At 35.4% G+C, this 17,405-nt stretch overlaps 1 protein-coding gene across 8 annotated transcripts; it reads left to right on the forward strand.

Moving 5' to 3' along the window:
- The first annotated feature begins 1,443 nt into the window (after window positions 1-1,443).
- Window positions 1,444-17,168, forward strand: LOC308704099 (uncharacterized protein). Of its 8 annotated transcripts, none has more exons than XR_014031766.1 (8): window positions 1,453-1,511; window positions 9,058-9,860; window positions 10,293-10,386; window positions 10,998-11,062; window positions 11,149-11,268; window positions 12,094-12,183; window positions 14,997-15,464; window positions 15,869-16,160. XR_014031766.1 is itself a non-coding variant. In XM_081388185.1 (7 exons), exons 5-7 carry the CDS (start codon window positions 11,203-11,205, stop codon window positions 15,279-15,281), a joined length of 441 nt encoding a protein of 146 aa, XP_081244311.1. In that variant the 5' UTR covers window positions 1,444-1,511; window positions 9,058-9,860; window positions 10,293-10,386; window positions 10,998-11,062; window positions 11,149-11,202; the 3' UTR covers window positions 15,282-16,392. The 8 variants fall into 8 exon arrangements, 4 of the variants coding, with proteins under 4 accessions (XP_081244311.1, XP_081244310.1, XP_081244312.1 ...); XR_014031767.1 differs by lacking the exon at window positions 1,453-1,511 and adding an exon at window positions 10,621-10,692 and having other exon boundaries at window positions 9,769-9,860; window positions 15,850-15,899; XR_014031769.1 differs by lacking the exon at window positions 1,453-1,511 and adding an exon at window positions 10,621-10,692 and having other exon boundaries at window positions 9,798-9,860.
- The last annotated feature ends 237 nt before the right edge of the window (window positions 17,169-17,405 follow it).

The raw sequence follows: 17,405 nt of genomic DNA on the forward strand, positions 1-17,405 counted from the left end.
GGCCACTTGGAGACTCCAAATGACACTTTGTAACCACAGACACATAACATGCTGCTATTCTTGAATGCTTTACTGTACAGGCATAATTTTGGGCTCTAATGAAAGGTTACACTTAGAGCTATTCTATTCCTTATTCAGATTCACTGAAAATAATTGTTGACACATAGTAACTGAAGCATAAACACATTATATTGTTTTTTTGCAATTCTTGAAACTGAAATTTGTGCAAATAACAATACAAAACAAGTGTTATGGTATTAAAATATTGTTTAATATTAGTATTTTATACACTACATATATATCAAACTATTTACAAATTTATGATTAGGTTTTTCTTTGGTTATTGAACCTCTCTAGGAAGGTGAAGGATATGGTTCCTCTCTTGATGTCCATATATGGCTTTCTGCTGACTCCCATTCTTCATCCAGTTCAATGTCAGATGATTTTCTGTGATATAAAAAAGCAAAAAAACAAATAATTTACATCTTTTATGTATTGTGTACTATTTTATACACACACACGCACGCACGCGCACACACACACACACACACACACACACACACACACACACACAGACAAACAAACCCGTGGATAAAGACACACAGGGACATAAACAACGATACACGCACACCTCATAACAATAACAAGAGCGCTAAAAGCACCAAACACACACAAACAAACACGGACAAACACAAACCCGTGGATAGACACACATGGACATAAACAACGATACACGCACACCTCATAACAATAACAAGAGCGCTAAAAGCACCAAACACACACAAACAAACACGGACAAACACAAACAAACACGGACAAACACAAACCCGTGGATAAAGACACACAGGGACATAAACAAACTGATAAATGTACAACACAACAGTAATGAGCGCTCAATGCACACATAACTTACGCTTGAGGACGAGCTACCATCAGCAGTTAGCATTGGTCATCTCAAAACAGTGAAACACAAACACAAGATACTCAGAAAAACACGTCAAATATGTTATATAGTATAATAAAACACTTACTTGTCGAAAGAGACGATTTCCCATCATAAAAGCCTTTCTCCAAAGTCATATGTCATTTGCTACAGCGTTACGCAGTTTTGCGCACGGGCGCGCTGATCCAAAACAAACATTTGCGCACCGTCATTGCTGGCCGTGTTTGGATTCCTCCCACAAAAACTGCATATCAATGTCTTCAGGAGATCATTGGCTATCAGAAACGTCAGTCATTTGCTAACATTTCTCCAATTGGACTAGCCAAATGTCCGTCAAAGCGAAGGATGGACCGTGTCCCTAATGCGCGGTGAGTGGCTCAAGCTGGAGTAAAACCCCCCCTAAAACTCCGTGATTCGCTGAAATCCGCTGTCACTCAAAAGTTCAGGGGTCAGCGGCCATTTTGAAGTCAAAATAGCTGTATTATTTACATGTCATTTGAAGATTTACCATAGTATGTTCGATAGTTGTGAGAGCTCTGTCGGCTAACTTGGAATGCTACTATTCACAGTAAGTGGATGTTTATTGATATATAAATGTGTTATGGACTAAATACTTCGCTGAATTGATTGTATGGGGCCTTTACAGTGTAACTAAACCATTGTTGTTGCAATGTAATGGATCAGTGGACGAACAGAAGGCTTTTTAGGCAAGTGTCTTCCACTTCCTGTTTGTTTATTTGGCTGTTGGTGGTCTGACAAAGACACAGATTGTACCCGCTGTGTTTATTGCATACTAAAATGGCTTATATCGTTAGAATCACAAGAATCTCAGCTTTCCATAGATATGCGACTTGTAAATTTTTTATTTTTTATGTCTTTCATAAAGTTAACCTTTCAAACACCCAATGTCCCGCGGGCGACCCGTCGGACCACTAACGGGATAAATATATTTTATATGGTTCGGACTTGTTGAGCTCAGGGGTCCTGAGTTCAGTGGCAACCAGTTACTGTCGGTGCGGCGTTTTGCATGGCGTCCCCACTGCGTATAGCTACGCAATACGAAGTGACCGTTCGAAAGGGAACTACTCGGTTACTATCGTAACCTCAGTTCCCTGAGATAGGGAACGAGTATTGCGTAGCCGGCCGCACTATAGACCTTATGCACCAGAGAAACAAGGGCGCCGCCATCTTTGGAAAATTGTCTTTTAACTTCCGTTTTGCGGTCGCTCTGTATATTTATATGGCATTTCTGTCCAGGAGTAATTAGCTTTTTAAGTGGATTTACTTAATGTAAAGTTAACGAAAGTTATCATGAGGACTGTAATGTTTAAAGCAGATGACTTAACAAATGTAAATCGACCGGGAAGATTTTAAAACGAGCCGTTCATTAATAAACACGCAAAACGCTGTGAAAATACAGACCGGAAGTCAAAAGACAATGAGCGCAGCGCTGAAAAGGGGCGGAGCTACATAAGGTCTATAGTAACCTGTTGAGTTGTCGCTTCAGTCGTGGAACCTGCTATAATGGCGAATGCGGGGCTCTGATATAGACTAAGGCCACGCCCCCTTTGGGAGCTCTGACGTACAATGTTGTTCATTGGTGGCCTGTCTGAGGCGCCCGCGCCATTGGTTTAAGCAGTTGCTGCAGCACAGCCTATGAGCGAGCCACGCTCAATGTGCTAGCTGTGCAGCTGCAAATGCGTTTTAAATAAAAGCTTCAGTAAATCGAGGAAAAGGAGTTTCCCCACTGCATATAGCTACGCAATACTCGTTCCCTATCTCAGGGAACTGAGGTTACGATAGTAACCGAGTAGATTCTAGCACGCAGTAGGGGCGTGTCATTGTCGGTGTGTATTTCCATACTGAATAAGCCGGCGTGGCCACTTATTATGCAGCGCTCTGGCCGGCTCTATCTGATTTCAAAATTCAATGACGATGGACGCAAATAACATTACGATGTCCAGCAATCGATTTAAATAGTAGGTTACATGGGGTTTAATTTGTCGTTTAATGAGATGTAGCCTAATACATGTTGTTAGTCACAATATATAGATCCGCCATCAATATTAATGTGTATCTCAATGGTCCAGTGGTAGAGCTTTTGCCAGCCGTGTCAGAGGGTGTGGGTTCAAATCCGCCCTTGCATAGGTTTTTTTTTTCTCGTATAGTTTTTTTTCTCTCATCAAAACGATTAGGCTATGTTCATCAGTGGTTGTATATCAAGCAGGGACAAGCAAACGTTTGCATTATGTTTTGTGATTTCAACAGAATGAATAGAGAGTATTCGCAAGTTGTCTTCACTCGACGCGCGCTTCAATCCGTTGCGTTGCGATTGAAGCGCGCGTCGAGTGAAAACAGTGCGGTGTGTGCGCGAGCCACGCGAGAAAACTCTGTATCCGTAGTGCCACTGATCGCGGCGGCAACGAGCACTTGATTTAAAAAAACACATTTCAGCGCTAGTATCTTATTTAAAAAACGAACGAAATGAATGCTCTGGAGATTTATTTATTTGTAGAATTGGTCCATTCGTGTCACGAGGGGGGGGGGGGGCATTTGTATATCCACCAAGCATTTGTGCCTAGGGCACCCAAATGGCTAGCACCGGCCCTGCATAGCTGAAGTGAAATAAATGCAATATTTGTCAAATATACAGACGTTTCAGATCCATTTCCATTTAATACGTTATGTAGCCTACTGATTAATACAGCGTCTGATTGCAAGAAGAAGTTCAGTAGCCTACACGTTTCTATCGCGACGCTGTGTGGCGTGCAGCAAAGGAGTCTACGTTTCTCAGGGAAAATGGATTGAAGATATCAGAGGATTTGTCTCCAGCAGATTAAGAGAGGAGGAACAAACTGTGGCCGGTAGTGGAAAAAGCAAGACAAAATAACAAACATACTTTATTGGAGGTAGGGCGTTTGTAGATGGAGTCGAAATATTCCCTCCAGCCTGAAACTTTATGTAGGCTAGCTGATATGTTACATGATGAAGCCTGTTTGTAACTTGCACTGAAACAGTGGGCTAACGAGAGTCTGTTTAACCTCGAGATTGTTGCTTGCCTTAAGTTTTTTTTTTTTATAATTTTTTTTTACGAAAAGAGGGGGAAGGGAAAGAAGAAAAATATAATTTAGGCTAGCTGATATTTTGAACGAATACACTAATGCCATCCTAAATTATAACTTATACAGTTATGTGAATGCAATGCTAATGATATATTATTATTTTAAATGTTTTTGGAAGGCCTCCATAATCTCAGGAATTTGTTCTTTTCAATCTCGCTCCTATGGGAAAAAGTTAGCTCTTGTTAGTTATATTATTATAAACTCTGCATTTGCACTGTAGAAATAAGATTTTTACTACAAGAAAAGAGATTCGTGTGTTATGAATATTGAAATCTAAATTCTGATTTGCACTATATAATTTGTAATAGTATAGAGTTTGCTGTTGTCATCGTTCTGTGTGTATATTTAACACATTCTCAGAAACAGGTTCAATTTAACTATAGTATAACATAGGTTATAGCTTATAGTTTTTTTCTCACTTTATGTCTCTTTAATTTATTTTAATACTAGAGGGTTAAGAAACATTACAAAAAGGAAAGCAATTTTTCTGTTTCTTAAACAATTTAAATCTGACTTTTGTTTTTTGCAAGAATGCCATTCAACCAAAGAGGATTGTGTTTTTTGGAGATCTCAAAGGGGATCCTATTTGTGGATGGCTCATGGAACAAGAAACTCAACTGGTGTTTGTATTCTTAAAAAACGAAGATTGTATGCTCTGACTGTGATCCAGGTGGTCGATATATCTGTCTCGTACTCGATATTTCGAATGTAACGGGTATTATTGTCAATATTTATGGTTTTAATCAACAAAAAGACAACGAAAAACTTATTGATCAAGTAGAAGAACATGTGTTGAACTACTAAATACCCAAATTCTTTTCTAGTTTTTAGAGGGGATTTTAACGTGGCTTTGGATAACATAGATAGATGGCCTCCAAAGTCACCTGATAACTCGAGTCTGTACTTAAAGAGGTTTATGCAGAGATTTTCTTACTCAACAGTTGGAGAAAAACTCATCCTTCTCAAAAACAATTTACATGGAGCAACAATTCTCTTTCAAACCAGTCTCGTATTGATATGTGGCTTATCTCTAGAGATCTAAATAATGTATCCTCTAATATTACCATCGCCTCTCTCCGATCACAAATGCATATCCATATTCATTCCTCTTTCAGATACTGCTAACTTGCAAAGATTTACCTCCTTTTGGAAACTGAACAATACATTGTTTAAATATAAAGAAGTAAAAGATCAAATTAAATGTATACATCACTAGTTATTGGGAAAAAGCAAATAAAAAAAACATTTTTTGCAATAATTGGGAATTAGTGAAATATGAAATTGGTAAATACGTATTTTTGGTAGCAATTGGTCTAAAAAGAAAAACAATGATGAGAGTATTATAATATGTAAAATTTCAAAACTTCTATCTAAAATGGATCTGATGTTGAAAAGGTTGAGCTTGCTCATCATCAAAATGCGTTGGATGAGGTTTATAAACAAAAAGCTGAGGGGGCATTTATTAGATCACAGAAAAGATGGATTGAGGAAGGTGAGCAAAATTCTTCTTATTTCTTTAGATTGGAAAGACAACAAATGGGGGAAAAAAATCAGATTGAAAAGCTTATGATTGATGGAATTCTCTGTGAAGACCAAAAAGTCATTGCTAATTTTTATGCCAAATTCTATCATGATTTATACACATCTAAATTTAGCAAGCAACATGCTCATAATTTTTTGGATTCATTATTTTCCATTAATCAATTAGGTAATGCTGATCAAGCCTTCTGTGATTCTCCCATTACTTTAAAAGAAATTGATGAAGCAATTAAATCTTTAAAAACAAACAAGTCCCCTGGTACAGACGGACTAACGTCAGAATTCTATCACATATTCAGTGAAAATATAGCTCCTTTCTTATTAGATGTCTTTAAGGAAAGCATAAACAAATTGTCTCTCCCTCCTACATTATGCCATGGGCTGATCACTTTAATTCCCAAACCAAATAAAAATATTAATTTAATAGATAATTGGCGTCCTATAACGTTACTAAAAAATGATTATAAAATAATTGCTTTAGTATTAGCCAAAAGATTAAAAGGAGTATTACATTCTGTTACTGATGAAGCACAGTCTGGCTTTATGCAAAAGAGACATATATCAATATAAGATTAATATGAGATATTTTAGATTATTCTGATATAATTAATAATAACAGCTTCATTTTTTTCTTAGATTATTACAAAGCTTTTGATACTTTAGAACATGTTTTTTTTATATATCAAGCTCTTAAATAAATTTGGATTTGGTAATTTTTTTTTCTGTAAGATGGCTAAAATTTTATATGTAAATGGAAATAGTTCAATTAAACTAAAAAACGGTACCTCTCCCAGATTTTTCCTTAATCGTGCTGTTCGACAGGGTTGTCCAGTGTCTCCTTATTTATTTTTAATTGCAGTACAATTTCTTAATTGGCATATTACAAGGAGCAACCTAAAAGGCATCACTGTAGGAACTACAAAATTAATCCTAAGTCAATTAGCTGATGATACAGTGTTGTTTTAAGAAGACTCTTCTCAAATCCCCATAGCCTTAAATATCCTTCAGTCATTCTCTAGAGCTTCTGGTCTAAGTCTGAATAATGATAAATGTGAATTATTGCCCATTAGAAATTGAAATGTTTCTTCAATATGTGGCATAGCTGTTAAAAAGTACTGTAAAATATCTTGGCATAGAAAAAAATAAAGATAAAAATGGATGTGCAACATATTTTAATCCGATTATTGCTAAAACAAAGAAAAAACTTAATTCCTGGCTTTTTGCTCACTAAGGCCAAGGGACTTTCACGTCTCTCTTATGCGGCCCAATCTCTTTATGTTGATAAGTCCACATGTAAATTATTGATAGAGATGACAGATTTTGTCTGGAAAAATAAAAACCACTAAATGAAGAAATCGGTTATTCTAAACAATTATAACAAAGGTGGCTTAAATTTGATTGATTTTAGTTCTTTAAATTATACTTTTAAAATAAATTGGCTTCATCTCTATTTTAAAAATCAAGACTCCATCTGGAATATCTTCCCACAACAAGCTTTTTCAAATATTGGGGGTATAAGATTTTTATTAATGTGCAATTACATCATATCTAAAATTCCCATCAATGTTCAAATTTCCACCAACAGGTAGGCTACTTTTGGCATGCTACTTTATTTGGAATAATCAAAATATTTTATTCAAAAATAGATCTGTATTTTTTGATAAATGGTTTAATAACAGCTTGCTTTTATTATGTCAGCTATTTAACAACCAAGGTTTTTTAACGACTTGCATGGAATTTCTTTCTGGATACAATATGCCCGTTATATACACCCAAAGAGTTTGTCATAGTTATGGGAGCAATTCCAACAGGAATTTATACTCTCTTAAAAAAACTGCTTTCACTCTCCTACTATAATTACTATTTTTCCTGAGCCAACTGAAACTCCAATAGGTAAAATATGTTTCAGGAAAAAAAAAGATAGAAATAGTTAGATCCCTTTTTCTTGAAAATATAATTTCTGTTTCTCCTGCAATCTCTTACTGGAGTAATTTATATAAACATTTAAATTGGAGAAGGATTTGGTCCTTACAACAGAAATATTTTCTAACTAATAAAGTAAAAGAAGTGTCCTTTAAAATAATAAATACATTTTACCCTGTTAAATATTTTATGATTAAATATAAAAGTAATATTTACACAAGATGCTCATTTTGCCAAGTTCACAGAAACTGTTTATCATTTATTTTGGTCATGTTACTGAACAACTATGGAAAAATATTGAAATATTCATTAAAGATAATATCCAGCAAGATATATCAGTAACCTTTAAAGACATTATTTTTGGATACTTTGATTCTGACCACAATAAAAAAAGCCTGCTTTGTTATTAATTTAATTTATTTTATTGGCAAATTTTATATCCATAAATGTAAATTCACCAATAACAAACCAATTTTTTTTTTTATTTTTTTTTTAAGAATTTAAAATGTACCTTAACACTATTTCATCTTCAGTAAATAAAGCAATTAAAACAATTTCAAATTGTAATGACTTTAATTTGTGTACACTAAATGATATATAAAATCTTTTTTTATTATGCAACATTTTGGCTAACACGTATTTCTCTTTATTTTTATTTGTCTTAGTTATGCACTGCTATTTTGTATGTTCAGATGACATTGTACATATTGTTATATTTTGTATTGACATTTTTGTAATTCTGTTACAAAATTGTATACCATGTTTGTCATCTCTGTATTGTTTGCAAGCATTAAAAAAAAAAAGTCTGTTCTATAGGGAAAATAAATACTTTATACATAAATTTAGATTCTTTAAACACCCTACTTTGGTTATTATACGAATTAAAATACATCTCAGATGCCACCAGTTAAATGCAATACAGCTGTATAATTCGCTTGCATTAGCCTATATAATCTGTTGCAGGTTATTTAATTTTATGTATTATGTGTATTTGATTCAATATGGTTCCGCTGTGTTGAGCCTTCAATGCCAGTTTTTTCTCTGTATATTGATTGTTTTGTGCCATGTTGTTGTATTCAGATTTTGCGTTCAATTAAAAAATAAATAAATAAATAAAGAGAAGCTGCGCTGCCTCAGTCCTCCGGCTGCTCTCGAATCACTCTCGCGATGCTTTGATGTCATACGACATTTTCAACTTGGTTTCCTTAAAGCAACATGTAAGAATAGAAAATGCCAAGCCAGTTAATCTAGTTGTAACTTTTAAAAATAGATATAAAAATAGCAAAAACTAGTGCAAAACTGCAAATATAGCCTAATGTACACTAATCACTGATGTTTAACTCTGTGATATTTTGTGATTTTTTTTACAGCTAATATAAATGAAATATATAACAATATGTTATCTCATTTTCTTCTTAGTTTAGAGTTGCATTTTTTTTCTTATTGTTTTCTGACCTGTGATTTTATGCATATCATGTAAGAAAGGTTTTATGCCAATATTTGTAATATTATTGTAATTTACTTTCACAGACTCGGGATGCTAACACGTTTGGACACCAACCGATAGCAAGCAAAAACTCCAGAATGTCTCGCACCCTTAACCATGTCGGTGTTGCTGTTGGCATCCTCTTCTGGTTGATCGGTGTCATCAATATCATTCGTTTTGTCATCATGATTAACAGCTATTACTATTGACCATATTATAGACCATAAGTGTAAGAAATATCATGGTAGGACACCATAATGCCATAGATGGTGAGGGAACATGAACACATTTTTTTGAATACACAGGCATTAGGTGGTCTGCTTTTAAATGTTAGTGTTGCTCAAGTTATTGGTATGAGAGCTGTAAGACTCCAAATGCGTCAGGAGCTCCATCTATAGGACCAGAGAGGAATGATTCGTATATTTCATGCAACTCATCTGCCTTGTTATTATTTACATAATTAAAACACATGCTTTTTAAAGTTCATTATTGTATTTTTAAAACAATAAAATCTACACACTGTAAAAAATTATTTCCATGATTTGTTAACACAACATATTTTCTTTTGTCAAATCAACTTAGATGCACTAATGTTGTTCAGATAACAAAACATTTTTAGTTAAGGTTTATTAAACTAATGGCTTGGTGGCAATTCACTGATATAACATAAAAACATTAGTTGATTCTACTAATAGATAGTTCACTAGACTTCTGAGTCTTAATTTTCCCTGCGCATGCGCCGGACGACCGGGAGTACGACACGACGACACTTGATTGACTTGAACAAGAGGGCGCGATTTTCTCCTCAGCTTGACAAGCTAGCTTCTTCAGAAGCAGACGGTTTATGGTAAGTAATTTTGAAATTCAGTGTCTTAATAGACTGGTTTTCTCTAAGGGTAATTTAATTTATTTGCTAGGAAGCGAGAATTCAGAAGAAGGTTTAATTCTGTAATAATTTTGCCTCAGAAATTCCAGAAGTTCCCACTGAGGTTATTTTATATAGTGTTTCTTATCTTTACAGTTTAGTAAGGCTGTTAGTGAAGCGTTTCAACCTTAAAATAATCCCGATAAATAACAATATTTTAGTTATTTTTCATTTTTGTCTTGATTAAACACGAATGCGTATTGCCCGTTTTAAAATATAATGTATTCAGGTTAAGTTAACGTTACATTTAAGAGAAGGAAACGGCAATAAGTAACAGAGATTGAACTGTTAACGTTATACACTTGCTTCTTAAGCAATAAGTGTTCAAATGAATCTTTTTATGTCATATTTCAGACGTGTTGAGCTTTTGAACATGTTTGCCAAGTTACACGACGTAACTTTGTAACAGCTGAACTGGAAGGCGCCATATTCTTCTAGGCTGTTTATGGTAAGTATTAATCTCAACTGGTTTTGTCTAAGATTAATTTAATGTATTTCCTAGGCGGCAAAAAGTCCGAAAATGGTTTAAATTTATAATAATTCTGCATCAAAAATGTCGTCCTCTTTTTCTATGACCCGTTTCCATTGAGTCCATTTAATATACATAACGTTAACGTTAGTGGTTTAATGTTAATGTAGTTGCTTTCACACATGAGCCTTTTATACGTTTTTTACATTTTAGAGATCATGTGTGAACGGATCCTAAACATGTTAAAGATGTGAGGAGCAGCCTGCTTTATTTACCCAGAGACAGGTTAGCATTCTTTACTAAAACATGGATTAACTGTTACTTTTGTAATACAGCATTGCCTTGCATTATAAACAATTTTTTAAACTACCTATTCTAAAACTTAAAACACTTATTTATTTATTTTAATCTTTAGAACCCATTTCTCAATACTTGGGTTACTTTGTCAAAACTTAACACAGAAAGCACAACAGGGGTCTATGTGTTAAACTGTGGTTAAACTGTGGATAATTTATCACTGCTTTGGCACAAAATAAATTCAATGAATATATCTTTCAATTAATCTTTGCATGATTTTTTGTCTCTTACAGACAACCATTACCAAACCTACAGGCCAATCTGCACGTTTACATAGGCTCTTTTGAAAACTGAAAAGGTGACCTCAGTATTGAGAAAATGTGTCCTAGCAATTGTATAAAAAAAAAAAATAATAAATAAATTGTGGGTCTGTCATTTTACTAGATTGCTGAAAATTTCGACGCATTGTGTCCACCGACATTAAGGCGACCTTTTTCCATGGGCTTGATGAGTAACAAAGACATTGGAGAACTCAAGAACCTGATTCAGTCTCTTAAGGATGATGTGAGTATATGTTAATTTATTTTTAGAAAAATGGTTCCAGTGTCACATGCCTGATTAATTAAAATTTCCATGCAACAGCATAGGCGTGTTTCCACTATCGGGCCAAAATCGAGCATGCTAGTGTGTGCCAGGGCCTTGATCAGGCCTCAAATGGGCTTCCTTGGGGCAAATGGCCAGAGCTTTTTGGAGGTTTTTTATTATATAAAATAAATGTATCATGTTATTTTATCAGGCAACTGCAGCTAACTTCAACATTTAAGACAATTTTCAGTTCAAAACTCACTTTAAGACATCAGCGAGTGTTGCGATTCGATGGAGATTGTGATCACTGTGAAGCAGATATATATTTATATGTGATGCTAAAGGCTACTTATGCTAACCATAGCGATAATAAATACACGTTTTATGTCTCTTTTTTCCCTTTTTTCCCATTTGTTGATGCTCTTTTATATGAAATGATAAATACCAGTTTGATTTAGAATGATTGATAAGCACTCCTGACACAAAGTAATAAGTTAACGTCACTGTAACATTTTTATTGTAAAACATTGGTCAAATATTGATACTAGAATCTCAAGTCTTTAAGTAATGGTGGGGTTGTCTGATGTTGTTCTATGGAGCCATGTTAAGGGTGGGTTTGAGGGAATCACTGCAGAGCTACTGGCCTGAAAGTGGAAACGCAACTTGATTTTGGCCTCAGTGCTCGAGGTCCGAGGCTATTGGCCCTCTCCCGGCACGCTGTTTGCCCTAGCTTGCACTGGCATGACAGTGGAAAAGTGGCTTATGACTACTAGTTTTTATTTAAAACAATGTTTTTCATTGCAGAGCTTAAACCAATGTAGAAGAGCAGTTGTCCTTTTTGGGTTTCCTTACTTCCTTAAAGAGGAAACCTCCAAGTTCATCAAAATTTGTGAGGTATGTAAATATCATGTTTGTTGTAATACAATAAAGTCAGGGCTCAATGCTAAGGATTTTTTCTACTGGCTATCGCAGATACAAATATCATAGTCGATGCTTAAAGGAGAACTCCGGTCAATTTTAACATTGAGCTCATTTTTTGTACATTTGGAGTGCTGTCAATACAGAGAACAACGACAAAAATCGGTGTTGCCTACATCATGTTATCCTCTTTTTAAAATTTGCACCCTGTTGACTTCAATGGGGCAAGTGCTAAACCTGCTTTTAGCCTATTAACATCCTTGATGTGTCATTACAAGTGCACAGCCAATGTGAGTGATTCCTTCAGAGTGAACACGGTGAATCTGACTGCAGTAGATGTGAAAGATATGGATAAAAATGATGTTTATTCAGCCAGCGCTCATACCTCTGTTTACATCCTGTTTTTCGGTTGAAATCCAAAGTAGTCGATTGTCGAGTTCACGCGCGTGATCATAGGTACTAAATCATTGCGCGTGAACTCGACAATCGATTACTGTGGACTTCGACCGAAAACAGGATGTATACACGGGTATGAGCGCTGGCTGAATTAACAATTTTTATTCATATCTTTCACATCTACTACAGTCAGATTCACACGTGTTCACGCTGAAGGAATCACTCACATTGGCTGTGCACTTGTAATGACACATCAAGGATGTTAAAGGGATACTCATTTTGCAACTCCCCCAGAGTTAAACAGTTGAGTTTTACCGTTTTCAAATCCATTCAGCCGAATTTCTGATATTTAGAAGAATATCAGTAACGAGACAGTTTCTGGTCTCATTGACTTCCATAGTATATTTTTTTTCCTACTATGGAGGTCAATGAGACCAGAAACTGTCTGGTTACTGATATTCTTCTAAATATCAGAAATTCGGCTGAATGGATTCGAAAACGGTAAAACTCAACTGTTTAACTCTGGGGGAGTTGTAAAATGAGCCTATTTCCAAAAAAAGTGGAGTTTCCCTTTAAGAGGCTAAAAGCAGGTTTAAATATTGCCCCATTGAAGTCAACAGGGTGCAAATTTTAAAAAGAGGATAACATGATGTAGGCAACACCGATTTTTGTCGTTGTTCTCAGTATTGACAGCACTCCAAATGTACAAAAAAATGAGCTCAATGCATAGACGTTGGAACAGGGGGGACGGTCTTTTGACAGATTTCATTGAAGGTAAATTGGAGCGGCCACACTGAGCTGTGTGTAACTCCCACACACGTGAAGTGAACGAGACAGAGGCTGTCCGGTACTGTCTGAAATTTTTAACTCTGTGGCGATGCATATGCAAAACAGATTTAACTAATCATAAAGTCAATAAGTACTATTGACTATACATAATAGTCTATACATAACACAGCCTACTATAGGCCTACACTAACCCCCCCACCCCCCAAATCCAGCCCCCCCTCTCACAATATAGTTCCCACGTCCCTGGCTCAATGTTAAAATTGACCGGAGTTCTCCTTTAAACAATATATCGTCCAGACCAAGAAAAGTCTATTTTTGTGTTTTAAAATATTTTATCAACACATCGCACTTTGTTGGACTGCAAAGCTAAAAGTTTTTCAGTAAAATAATTTGTCACATTATTAGTGTCATATGTCTTATTTTGTTTGTTTTTTTTCTTATGGGGATGGGGTTTGGCCAATGTCTTTTCTTTTTTTCAGGGGAGGGGGGTCTATCACATGTAGAATGTAAAGTTCTTTGGAGTAACTGAAATAATTTTAAGCTATTTTAAACTGACGTGGCCAAGACCTAGCATTATTGTTTTAAAATAATTAAAACATTAAAGAACATTTGCCATTAATTGTACTATAGATTAGGGCTGAACGATACATCGAATTTTCATCGTCATTGCGATATGAACTCGCACAATGAACACATTGCAACAGACAGCCTGACACGATGAATAATGCCTGGTTCAGATTACAAGATTTTTGTGTCTGTTACGATAGTCATGGTGTCAGATTACACGATTTTGACTCTTAACTCGTGTAATGGACAAGACACGTCAGACTACACGTTGCTTTCCGGCCAGTCATCGCGTGCCGTCACACGCACACATTCACTCGCACGCACGCGCGCGCACACACACACACACACACACGCTCACTGTCCCTCGCTCAATCACTCAATTGCGCTCACTCGCACACACACACACTCGCTCACTCGCGCGCGCGCGCACACACACACACACACACACACACTCACTGTCCCTCGCTCACTCACTCACACACACACTCACTGTTGCTTGCACTCTCACTCACTCACTCTCGTTTAAATACTCAACCTGTCGTAGAGGACCGTTTAAAAAATTAAACATGCTGGTCTTTCTGTTGTGATGTCATGAAGCATCGCAGACGCAACATAGGTTGTCTCCCACTATGACACTATAAGAGATGAAACGATCAAATCTTGCGTCCCGACGCCCGTTGTCGTTTACGAATCCCCACGACACCCTACGTCAAACGGATCGTGCCAAAATCATGTAAACTGAACCAGGCAGGTAATAATCGTTTGAGAATCACGCAAAGAACCTATTAAAGTACTAAGACATGGGAACAGTATAGCTAACATTCACATTTGAATATTTATCGCAAGTCGTATCGTCATCGCAAAATTAAACAAAGTTATCGCACATCGCAGCTTTTCCTCATATCGTGCAGCCCTACTATAGATTCTATGGACTATGCAGGCTTGCCTCTGTTTAAAACTCATTCATTGTTTACCTACAAATGCTTTGTAATTTTGTAATTTTATGATTCATAGTAATTTCACTTTTCTCTTATTAGCCAACTGATGAGGAAGAGGTGGTGAAGGGGATGAATGTTGGGCTCTTGGTGGTCACAGAGGAGAACACTGCAAACCTTTTCCCAAAGGAAATAATTGATGTGGCTGTGGTGTTAGAGGAGGAGATCGTGCTTGATGGCTTAAAGGACGTGTCAAATGCCTTTGCTGGACTAATGGGGCTTCTTTATGCTCTGGATATCACTTACCCCGAAGAGGTCAAATATACATTTGAAGTACTCCAAAAAGTGCTCATGAAAATTGGTGGCGAGGCATGTTCGCGGAATTAGGAACAAACTGTTCAGTGTTTAGTGGAAGAGGATTTTACTCTCCCCTACTCACACTCACTGACATTCTGACTTGATGTTTTTATTCATCAACTTTGAAGACAAAATCTCAGAAACAAATATAACTCTTTGCTAGCTCTGATGAAAAGGAGAAAATCATTTTGTTCAAAGATATGCAACTTCAATGTAAGTGTTTATTTTTTATATATGCCGCATCTTTCTCACCTTTTTTACCCCTGACCTGTTTTCATGCCTAATAATTGAAGTAATCCATGTGACTCCAGTGGATTAAGCTCAAGTTTATGAAGTGAGAGCTTTGTATGCACAAAAAAAAAACGTGAATGTGCGTTGGAGATTGATAGATTAATATTTTGTAAATATTTTTATTTTTGCACTAAGCACTCACATCACTTTATAAACTTAAGGGTTAAACCACTGGAGTCACATGGATAACTTCTATGATGTCTTTATTAAATTTCTGGGGCTTGAAAGTGGTAGTTGCATAGGCTGTCAATGGATGGACAAAAAGCTCTCAGATTTCATTAAAAATATCTTAATTTGTGTTCCAAAGATGAATTAATGTCTTACAGGTTTGGAACGACATGAGGGGTGAGTACTGACAAATTTCATTTTTGGGTGAACTAACCCTTTAAATGCTGTTTGAGAAATGCTTTTTAATATTCATTGAGATTTGTTATGAATAGTGCATGGCCTGATATTTTGTGGTTTGCTTGTCAACAGTTTTCTCATCTTTTTATTCACTTTATGAGGTTGTACATACTCGCATACTCCATACTTGTATTGTTTTATCGAACAGACAAAATATTGTTTTGAGCAAATGATTTTCATGTGTAATGTTCATTAAATGTTTTTTTTGTTTTTAATTCTATTGCACTTAATTCAAGCTGATGTTAATGTCATCACACTGACATTTGTTTATTCTCACACATGCTTGACATTTATAGCAGCAGCCTGTATCCTGTTGCTTTAATGTTTTTTTTTTTTCAAACAGCAGTTAATTCTGTCATAGGCCTACTAATTTATACTAAGATATACTTGTCAGACAATTCTATGAATTAATATTTTTGTGAATGTTATAATACATGTTAAAGTTATGGTTTATTTGTGCTCAGTTATTCCAGAATTTGTTTTAACAAAAAAGCTTTTGTCATGTTAAATTGTGTTGAAGTTGACTTAACTCGTAATTTTGTTGACTTAACTCATAATTTTAAGGCAACCGTGTAAACTTCTTAGTTAATTGTTACAACAAACTATATGTAGTTAAGTTGAAGTTGACTTAACTCATAATTTTGTTGACTTAACTCATAATTTTAAGGCAACCGTGTAAACTTCTTAGTTAATTGTTACAACAAACTATATGTAGTTAAGTTGAAGTTGACTTAACTCATAATGAAGTTGACTTAACTCATAATTTTAAGGCAACCGTGTAAACTTCTTAGTTAATTGTTACAACAAACTATATGTAGTTAAGATTACGTTGAGTTAACTTAAAATAGTTTGTTCATATAATATTGAATTAAGTTGAGTGAATTTAAATTTGTAAGTTAACTTAATCCCTTTGATTGCTTGAATAAGTTGATACAATATTTAATCCTAAGTTATGACAACAAAAAAAAAACGTTAAGTTAAAAAATAATCTTTGATTCAAATAACAAAATAATAGTTGAAACAACAAAATCACTTGTTGTAAAAACTCACATTTTTAGTTTCAATGAACTCAAAATTTTAAGGCAACCAGGTAACTTACTTTTTTTAGTCAAACTAACAAATCATTTTTTACAGTGCATGTACCATCAATTAAAACATTCTTTTTCTTCCTATCTTATAAAACTTTAAACTTTGGTAATCAATAAATGTATATTTAACATTATGAGTATGCTGTTTTATTTGATCAAACTTTTAAAAAGTATCTGAAAGCACAAAGACAATTGTCTGTTTTTCATACTTACATTTTCTAATGTTTGCACTCCATGCCAGAAACATAGGTTTGAATCCCGCTCGGAGCGGGGTGAGAAGAATCGGTGGGGTTACATTTGGTGTCATGACTCAGATGGGAGTGAGGTTTAGGGTAAGTGTAACGGAGGCCAGCTAGAGCTGTGCTAGTAA

The sequence above is a fragment of the Scardinius erythrophthalmus genome (genome assembly GCF_964197995.2).
Source record: "Scardinius erythrophthalmus genome assembly, chromosome: 16".
In the NCBI taxonomy this organism is placed as follows: Eukaryota; Metazoa; Chordata; class Actinopteri; order Cypriniformes; family Leuciscidae; genus Scardinius; species Scardinius erythrophthalmus.

Excerpts from the sequence above, each read along its gene's own strand:
- LOC308704099 (XM_081388183.1), top strand. Across the intron at positions 11,269-12,093 it reads TTCAGTCTCTTAAGGATGAT|AGCTTAAACCAATGTAGAAG; the intron begins GTGAGTATATGT and ends TTTTCATTGCAG. Across the intron at positions 12,184-14,996 it reads AGTTCATCAAAATTTGTGAG|CCAACTGATGAGGAAGAGGT; the intron begins GTATGTAAATAT and ends TTCTCTTATTAG.